At 41.4% G+C, this 10418-nt stretch overlaps 1 protein-coding gene across 1 annotated transcript; it reads right to left on the minus strand.

Annotated features, from left to right (window-relative positions):
• Window positions 1-5649: 5649 nt before the first annotated feature.
• LOC119356709 (adenosylhomocysteinase-like) lies at window positions 5650-8119 on the minus strand. Its single transcript, XM_037623681.1, has 3 exons — window positions 7326-8119; window positions 6237-6773; window positions 5650-6149 (listed from the first exon to the last, which is right to left on the minus strand). The coding sequence occupies exons 1-3, from the start codon at window positions 8034-8036 to the stop codon at window positions 5940-5942; spliced, it is 1458 nt and encodes a 485-aa protein (XP_037479578.1). The 5' UTR covers window positions 8037-8119; the 3' UTR covers window positions 5650-5939.
• Between the last annotated feature and the right edge of the window lie 2299 nt (window positions 8120-10418).

A 10418-nucleotide genomic window follows, 5' to 3' on the forward strand; every position in this document is an offset into this window, starting at 1 on the left:
CTGGTTTTGGGAACATTCTAGAAGATTCCTAAACCGGTTTTTCTATTTCCCCCTTTACCCCTTTTTGTTTCTTTTCTTTTACTGTTTCTTTTTCTTTTTCGTTTTAATGTTCTTTTTTCTGTTTTCTTTTTTATCTTTTTTTCGTTTTTTATGTTTCATTTTTTCCTGTTTTCTCTTTCTTTTTCATTTTTTCGTTTTTTGTTTTTCTCTTTCCGAAGTTATATTATTATTTTTTCAAATTTTTTTTGTTGCTCACAATTGTTCAAAACTTCACAAAATGTTCTCATTTTTCAAATTTTGTTCATGCTTTCAAAAAATTGTTCAAAACTTCACAAAATGTTCTCATTTTCAAATTTTGTTCATCCTTTCAAAAAAATTGTTCAAAACTTCACAAAATGTTCTCATTTTCAATTTTTGTTCCTGACTTGAAAAAATGTTCATGCTTTCAAAAAATTATTCAAAGTTAAAAAAATGTTCTCATCTTCAAATTTTGTTTCTCTTTTCTTTTTTTAGTTTCTTTTTCTTTTTTATGTTTTTTTCACAATTTCACAACTTTGCAAAATTTGTTTGCAAATTAAGAAAAATGTTCATTTTTTCAAAAAAAATCGTGAGTTTCAGTAAATGTTCCTTTTCAAATTTTGTTTGCATTTTTTCAGAAAATGTTCGTGTTTGAAATTTTTGTTCGTGAGTTTCGTAAAATGTTCCCATTTCAAAAATTTGTTCACATATTTCAAATTTTGTTCGGGAGTTTTAAAGAATGTTCACATATTTCATACGAACTTAACTTTTTCTCTCAAACATAACGTTCGCGTACAAAATTTTGTTCTCTAAATTCAAAAAATGTTTGGGATTTTAAAAAGTGTTCATTTTATCAAAACTTTGTTCAAGTTTTTTAGTTGTTCTTCTAGCTGCAAACGCAAACATTTTTTGAATTTTTAAATTTTTTGAACATATCCAATGTTTAAGGTTTCTAGGTGGGGGTGTTAGATATGTAGTAGATGATCTTTTAAAGTACCCGTGTTACATATGACCGAAGGAGGTAGTTAGCTTGCCTGGTTAGTGACAAGAGTATACTAGCTCCAGATGCAGGGATCGATCCCCCGCTCCGCGTTATAATTTTAGGTGATCATTTTGCTGTTTCGTCGCGACGATGGGCCGGCCCATTCGGGGGGCTGTACCTGTGCGGCGCATGCGAATCGGACGCAAAGAGCGGCGCATAGGAGGTCCCCCAAAGTCCTCCTAATCAGCGCCCGCTAGCAAACCTGGCCCTCGCAGGCATGCCAGCGGGCCAACTTGGCACTAGCGGCCCGCTCGCTCGTTTTGCCAAGTACTTCATTCGTTCTATACTGTAAAATATTTTTTGACACTATACTAGTGTCAAAATACGTCTTACATTATGAAAAGGAGGGAGTAATTTTTTTTCTGATATTGGTGTGGTAGGAAAAAATGTCATGTTCTTTAAGATACTGTTGAAAAAAATTGTAAACTCAAAAAGGATTACCTTGTCAAATTCATACAAAATAAAAAAAATGAAAACAAAATTCCATGAAAAAAATGAAACATCTATTTGAAAAAAAAATGTTAATTTGAAAACAGTTCAGCAATTTTAAAAAACAATGTTAGATTTGCAAAAGAGAGGTTGACAAAACATAAAAAGGTAAAAAAATCTGAAAAGGGTTCATGCAAATTTGAAGAGAAGGTTCGCGAATTTGAAAAAAGTTTCATGCATTTAACAAGAAAAATAGAAAAGAATGCGGAAAACAAACAAAACCGGTTAGATACCTAAAACAAAACAAAAAACAGATGGGAAACTTCCCAAAACCGAGACCTACTCCTCCCACTACAACCTTAGATGGGCTGGCCCGTTTTTGAATGCCTTCAGGCACCAATTAACGAAAGGTACGTTAACAGACGCAGAAGGTCTTGAATAGCATTTGGGAGGCATATGTTATTTGGGCCTGATTTTCCATTCTCTGGTGGGCATGGCTCTCGGGCCATTTTACAACAAGTTGATGTGATACTAGAATGATTTCTAGAGATCATGTCATTCACAAAAAACTCCCACTATATTGTACTCACATCCCGCGTTAATGGGAAATTCATAGAACCCCGTTAAGGTCTACCCGTATTTTCAGATATCACTAAAAATTCATATTCAAAAGGAATTTCAAATGATCTTTTCCTGACATGACTTAACCAATAAAATATACCATTGAATCCATATTCAAAAGCCAACTCAAAAAAAGAATTCGTATTCAAAAGAAATTTCTGATGACATATGTTTTGTGACATAAGACTACTTGTGATCAAACTTCGGGGACAAACATACATGTGCGACCAGGATCATTAATAAACCACGCAAAATTGTGAGCAACAACATGCAAAGGATTTCAGACATGGTAGAATAAACGAGACAAAATTGTATCTAGGAAAACACAGCTTCTCACTTAAACCAATAATAATGCCATTATTTCACCCAAAAATATTTTTTCTAACAATTTTTGAAACTCTGATCAATATTTAAGATTTTTGAGCATATTTTGAAAATTTTGAATTTATGACAGAAAAATAAAGGATGAAAAAGGAAAAAAGAAAACCAAAAACCAAGGGAGAAAAAAATAGTTCAAGAACCCTCTAAAACGCTTCGTTTCAGCTGGCGGATCGTGCAAGGTCTGCCGCCTCCATGTGACACGTGTCTTTGCATATGTGTTCCTATCATTTTTTCGCAACATCATCCGTGTTGCAAAATTTTCTTCCACAACAACACCCGTAATGTAAAAATGAGGGCGAAAAAACTACACCATCATATATGTTGGAAAAAAATTCTGCAACATGAGCTCTATTGCACGGGGCTCTGCAACACTGCCATTGTTGCAATGGTGTGGACGATGTTGGGCGCTGGATGGCGTCAGATTTAACGGTTGCCGAGGTGGTGAGTCTTTTGAAAAGATCAGCCGACCGACGCGTAGCACATCTCAAACATAAAACCCACTAGAACCAAAAAAGAGAAACAATTCCAAGAATCCTCTAGAAAGTTCTCAAAATCGATAAAAACCCGGGCTATGACATGTTCCCAAAACCCGAATCAGCATGCAAAACTTTAAGACGTCAATGGGTCGGCCCAGCTCGGTTGCTCTGTTCGAAACATCAACTATTTGACACAACACAAGTCAAATAGGATTTGTCTGCGATAGTCTCGTGCCCTGCAAAACCTATATCTCGTGTCTCGCCTCAAGAGTTTCCACCACTCTGTGGCTACTGGGGCAGCCCATTTTCTTCTCCGCGTTGGTTTTTCTCTTTATTTAATTTTCTTTGCGTCATTCTCGGTTTTCACTAGGTTTTTTCATTTCTTCATGTCAATCTTCATTTCTCTTCATTTCACTGGGTTGTCATCAGTTCCCTTTGTTTTTTGTTGTTTTTTACTGGTTTTATCTGTTTCCATTATTTTACATTGATTTTCTATGGGTTTTCAAAAAATGCAATTTTCTTTGTTTTCCTGTTTGTTTTTATTGGGTTTCTTTGTCGATTTTCATCCGTTTCTTTTTTGTTCAACACATGTCAACTTTTTCAGCACATATTCAATATTTTCCACACGCATTAGAACATATTTTATAGAAACCTTTAACACTTTTAAATACATGATTAATATTTTTTGAAAACTTATAATTTTTATGTCTACTTTTTCCTTGCACATTGTTTTTTCTATGTATATAATACATTTTTAATATACGTTTAACATTTTAAATACAAGACTAACTTTTCTTAATAATATTCAACATTCTTAATACACGGTGAACATTTTTTAGTGGCAATAACTATTTTTTTACACACAATGTACATTTTTGGTATACGTCAGGAACTTTTTATATGCATGTTTAACATTTTTAAATACAAAATCATATAAGTATGTTTTTTATGTATACGCATTATTTGGGCCTGATTTTCCATTCTCTAGTGGGCATGGCTCTCGAGCCGTTTTGTGAAAGTTGATGCGATAGAACCCCAATATCATGGCAAAGCACTATTGTCTCAAAAAAAAACTAGGCAAAGTACTATTGTCTCAAAAAAAAAACTGGGCAAAGCACTAGGCTCTAGAGATCATATCATTCACAAAAAAAACATCCCACTATATTGTACTCCCACGTTAAATGGAAATTCCATCAAAAAAGATAGAACCCCATTATGGTCTACCTGTATTTTTAGATCTTCAACTTGACCAATTAAATACAACAGTGAATTCATACAGTTTTGCTAAAACATGTCTACATGTGCACTAAGTATTGCAGATTGCACATCTAAGTCATGTGTCATTGATAATCATGATTTGAAAATTATCGTGTCCGGCAAAGGTAAAAAAAATGAGGTGCGTTGCATGAAACTTTGCCGTGTCGTGTTACGCTTGCCAACAGACACATGAAAGTCTCCCCTATATGCCCTTCCTGTTCTAGGGGGCAGACGACACAAAGCACGTGTTATTTCTTTGTCGTAAAGTAGAGGAGGTTTAAAAAAAATTAGGAATATACGAGATGATTAACATGGCTTGTGCTATTGACCGTGCGGGAGAGGTTGTCCTTGAATTCTTACTCCTTATACCAGACCAGCACTTATTTATATTAGGCCTCAAGAATGTACGTGAAATGATAGCTATTACTGCCTAGTACTTATGGTGGAATAGATGTATTCTGGTTCATGAGCGAAAATTACAAGATGCACACCAAACTCCCCTATGCAACCAAGAAAAGAGGGGGTTGAAGTAGACCGCCTGTGAGTTTTGTTAAACTGAATGTGGATGCGTCTTTGATCATGATCTGCTAAGGGGAACGGCTGGCGTTGTATAGATGACAAAGAAAAATTCACTGTTGGCGGAAATTGGAAGATTGAATAGTGTGCTGATGCTATGGCAGGAGAAGCTCCAGCCCATAGATTTAGATTATCTCTTGCACAAAAGGTGGTTAGATTATCTCTTGCACAAAAGATGAGATGCAATCGGCTTGTTAAATACTCCGATAATATGAAAGTAATCAATACCATGTAGAATGATGGTTGGTTTGCGGAAACAGCAATAACAGTGTTTAATGATTGCTATTTTTTGTCTTGTGATTTTTCGCTTATTAGATTTGAACACCGTAATAGGGAAGCGAACATGGTTGCTCATAAAATTGCTAGGCTAGCAAAAATTTCCGCAACAAATTCTTGGATTATTGTAACACTTTTAACAGACAATGTAACCGTTATTTTCAATTAATAAAGTTGTTTCTATTTGTCAACAAAAAGTCCTACATCATTGATTTTGTGAAGATTCATGCAGGCGTTTTCTGTTGTCTTTTTCTTTTTTCTTTTTAGTTTGATAGTTTGATTTTGTCACTTAGATATGCAAGAACTTTTAAATTTGATTTTGTCACTTAGATATGCAAGAACTAGAACACATCCAGATGTGCCCTAGACAGATCCAAATTCATATTCAAAAGAAATTCTAATGGTCTTCTTTGTTTTTGATGACATAAGAAATCCACCATTGAATTCAATTCAAAAGAAATTTCTGATGACATGTTTTGTGACATAAGCCTGCTTGTACACCCCTCAAAAGAAAACTTCAGGGACAAACAATCATGTACGACCAGGATCGTTAACAAAACACGCACAAATATGAGCAACAGCTTGCGAAGGATTTCAGACATGGCAGAACAAACGAGACAAAACTGTATCTGGAAAAGCACACCTCCTCACTCAAACCAATAATAATGCCATTATTTCTGGGCAAAAGCAAACGCCGCCTCTCCCAACCCTCACAAGGCTCAAAACATAACCATAATAACAAATCATCCGCCTAAGAGACAGCATGTAAGATAATAGAAGGGAAACAGGATAGTTGATAGAGTTCCCGTTGGTGCCGCTGCTCCGACTCAGGCTCAGGCCAGCCGCTAGCCGTGCTGGACACACTAGTACCGGTAGGCCGCAGGCTTGTAAGGACCCTCAACTGGGATGCTAATGTAGTCAGACTGGGACTTGGTGAGCTTGGTCAGCCTGGCGCCGAGCTTGCCCAAGTGGAGGGCCGCGACCTTCTCGTCGAGGTGCTTGGGGAGAACGTACACCTTCTTCTCGTACTTGCCGGTGGCCTTCTCGTTCCACAACTCAAGCTGAGCAATAACCTGCAACAGGCGAAAAATTGGGTGTCGGCTCACGGTTGTACAAGTTATTAACTGATTGGTTGACAGGAGACTGCGCATTGATCATACCTGGTTAGTGAATGAGCAGGACATGACAAAGCTGGGGTGGCCAGTGGCACATCCAAGGTTCATCAGACGACCCTCAGCAAGAACAATGATGCCGGTCTTGGTCTCGGGGAAGACCCAGCGGTCAGTCTGGGGCTTGATGGTGATGCGCTTGACACCAGGGTAGGTCTCAAGGCCGTTCATGTCAATCTCGTTGTCAAAGTGACCAATGTTGCAGACAATGGCGTTGTTCTTCATCTTCCTCATGTGGTCAACCATGATGATGTCCTTGTTTCCGGTGGTGGTCACAAAGATATCAGCCTCAGAGACAACATCCTCCAAGGTGAGGATCTGGATGCCCTCCATCAGGGCCTGAAGGGCACAGATGGGGTCAATCTCTGTCACGATCACACGGGCACCAGCCTGCTTAAGTGCGGCGGCACAGCCCTTGCCAACATCACCATAACCGCAGACCACAGCAACCTTGCCGGCGATCATAACATCAGTGGCCCTCATAAGACCATCAGGGAGCGAGTGACGGCAACCGTAAAGGTTGTCAAACTGTTCAGGAGAAACATATATTAGTGTTTTATTACAACATAGATTAGTAGTAATTGTTAGCAAGGTGAAAATGTCATTGAATTCTACCTTTAGATTAAAACAGAACAAGAGTACATTTAAAAAAAACTACACAGGGCAAATCACATAGTAATTCAGTGCATTGCACAGTAGTGTTTCATGCTCAAATGAGTGCAGTGAAATAATAATATTTGGTAGGCAGGTTACTCTATAATTAGACCCTCCCTGGCCGTCAGATCCAGAAAACAATGCGACTAATGTTATCATTAGTTAGTTAGTCAACAACCAGCCTGACAAACACTAAGCCCAAAGACAAAGATACAGATCCAGGTCTAGTACTCCACCGCTGCTTCGCCATGAAGCAGCATCTAAACTAGGCAACAACGAGGTCTAAATATTAAAATATCAGATCTACAACATAAACATGTAAACTACAACAAGTCAACAATACTACTACGCTCAAACAAGTAGAAACGCGCTGGCACGGAGCATCAGATCTGAAATGGAAAATGGGAACCAGGGAAGCAAGTATACCTTGCTCTTGGTGACGGAGTCGTTGACGTTGATGGCGGGGAAGAGGAGGGTGCCGGACTCCTGCATCTGGTAGAGCCTCTTGACGCCGGTGGTGGTCTCCTCGGAGACACCGACGAGCCTCTCCTTCATCTTGCGGTACTTGTGGGCGTCGGTCTTGAGCCCGTCGCGGATGATGGTGAGGACGATCTTGAACTCGGGGTTGTCGGTGGACTCCGGGTCGGGGACCTTGCCGGACTTCTCGAACTCCTCCTCGGCCTTGACGCCCTCGTGGATGAGCAGCGTGGCGTCACCGCCGTCGTCGACGATGAGGTCGGGGCCGCCGCCGGCGCCCCAGTCGAGGCAGCGCTCGGTGCACCACCAGTACTCCTCGAGGGTCTCGCCCTTCCAGGCGAAGACGGCGGCCGAGTCGCGGGCGATGGCGGCGGCGGCGTGGTCCTGGGTGGAGAAGATGTTGCAGGAGCACCAGCGGACCTCGGCGCCGAGAGCGGTAAGGGTCTCGATGAGGACGGCGGTCTGGATGGTCATGTGGAGGGAGCCGGAGATGCGGGCGCCCTTGAAGGGCTGCGAGGGCCCGAACTCGGTGCGGCAGGCCATGAGGCCGGGCATCTCGACCTCGGCGAGGTCGAGCTCGAGGCGGCCGAAGTCGGCCTGGGAGAGGTCCTTGACCTTGTACTCCCGGCCCGACGAGGTCTTCTCCACGGAGAGCACCATGGAGAAGGTTGGTGGATTGGATCTGGCAGCGGAGGGAGGAGGAAGAAGAGGAGTGATGGGAGGAGGCGGCGATGGTAGAGGGTGGGGGTGAGGAGGGTTTTATGGGGAACGGGTCCGGTGGAAATGGACCAGCTGCATTCTACAATTCCGCATTTGTTTCAATCCAGACCGTTCGATTTCGAATCGACGGTCGGAGGCGCGCCTCACCAAACCACCACGAGATTTGTCAAGGAAAACCCTACCGGCTGAGATATTTTTTGCAAAATTCACCCTGTGGTCTGTTCGGTTTTATCTCCAGGGCAAGCCAGATATCATTATATTTGAAAAAAAAACGTGGGCTCAAATTATACAACAGTCGTTACAAGGAAGTCCCTGAAAAAATGAAAATGCAATATAGCTCTCAAAAATCCTTCATCATCTCCATCCTGCACATGTCGATGTCGCCGATGGAGTTCCGCCACGCACGTAGCCGAGAAGTCACGGAATTTTGTCGACAAGCGACAACAACATGGATCCACAGGCTGCTGGAGAAGTTGATGTTGGGTCAAACGACGCATCCATGTAACCCTTGTTGTCTCGGCCACCATGGAAGGGAGCAAAGGACGACGATCACCCTTGACCTGGGAGTTGAAGCCCCTTCAAAATCCCCACTGCATCCTTGACCTCGTTGCGTCTAAGACTAAAAGTTTAAAACGGGCGACCCTGATCCAATATCCAGCCCGAGCACACACTGTTTCGGAGATCCATTGTTGATGACGAAGGAAATCACATCATCAGTGGAGGATTTGGAGCACACTTATTCATTGTCGTCGGGTTTTTTTTCTGACAGATTGACTATAAGGGAGATCCATGGAGTGTAATTGGCATAACAAACCCCAATAGCAAGTACCATGCCATGAACCTTGGTTGGTGAGAAGGCATCAATCCCTTTTCATCACTAGGTTATGCCTTCGTTGTCACCACTTTTACTTAGGTTACACCATCAGCCATCTGAGACCCTGACGGTTAAGACCTAGACCTATAGTAGACACGGTCCGAGCGCGAGGCGATGACACACAATTTTCCACAAATCAATGTTGAAGAAACCTTTCCCCCTATCCCCCATCTCATTACGATGACGAACCAAATTGGAAGCAATAAACATGAACAAAAGTTGTTCATTTTATCCCATCTTGGTTTGGGTTTGAACACTTAGATGATGAAAATACAACAACTAAACACAATGCTTATGTATTTTGGTAACTAGGCTCGACACAACTTTCCACTCTAGACTTCACAAGACATCTTAGCTCAAACCATGAAGTAAGACATCAAGTTGTAGTGCAATAGGCAACAACACACCAGCAAAAGACATATGAAAGGGAACCCCAACAATTCTAACAAAGGTGCCTTATGCAAGTAGACACAAAATGGTTCACATAAAGGCCTTGGCCAGATCTGGGTGCAAAGGTGCACACACGCGGCAACCTTGATGGTGCATATGGTTGCGAATCTAGATCAGGTGGCGGTGGGACGCATCAAGGTGATTCATGTGATGCTCAACTGTGCTGAAACCAGACCTAAGAGCGTTGACCAAGAAAAAATCATTGTTGAAACAATGTCGTTGTTTCCACGTTGACCATGGTTGAGGCTCTGCGAAATAGCTAGAAGTTTTCTATTTTAAGATTTACATAATGTAACCTTTTTTTACATGGTTTAATGTCGATATTTATATGGAGAAGAAATTGCATGCATGATTAAACATGCTACACTTGATTGTGATGGTGTATACAAGGAAAGACTACTACCATCGATAGAAAGAAACCCTATTCGCTGCCGGACCAACTGCCCATCCCACTTTGCCAATGGTCGTTGCTCCGGCTCCACAAGGCGGGGAGAGGGTGTTGTTATCTCTTGTCCACTACACAACAAGAACTTTTTGTTAGAATTTGTCCTTATAGCGATGGTTACTCTGATGGTAATAGTGACACGGTTTCTAATAAAATTTCTCTCGCTCTTATCTTATCTGAGCGACACTTTGTGTAACGTTGCCAAGGAGCTTCGAAAATTCTGTCTACGTCATTCTTCACAGGCGGTGGGTTTGTTCTTTCTATTGTCTATGGATGGGCCTCCATGCGCAGCGTCCACAACAACATCACCTTCCTCAACAACCCGTTCTTCCGAGCATATGCAAGCAAGGCATGTGTCTTGGTTTAGTGATACCGACGCATCTGCCCGTGAAGATCGGGGTGGTGCCATATGCAATCCTTATTATGATGTGGTACGTTGTTGCATCAATTAAATTAGTTTCGATCCTCTACATTCCTTATAGGCGTTTCACTGACTGAATTTCTCGATGTTGTCCACGCGAACGACGAGTTTGGTTGGGGTTTCGGCACGGAT

Source organism: Triticum dicoccoides, chromosome 2A (assembly GCF_002162155.2).
Source record: "Triticum dicoccoides isolate Atlit2015 ecotype Zavitan chromosome 2A, WEW_v2.0, whole genome shotgun sequence".
Lineage (NCBI taxonomy): Eukaryota > Viridiplantae > Streptophyta > Magnoliopsida > Poales > Poaceae > Triticum > Triticum dicoccoides.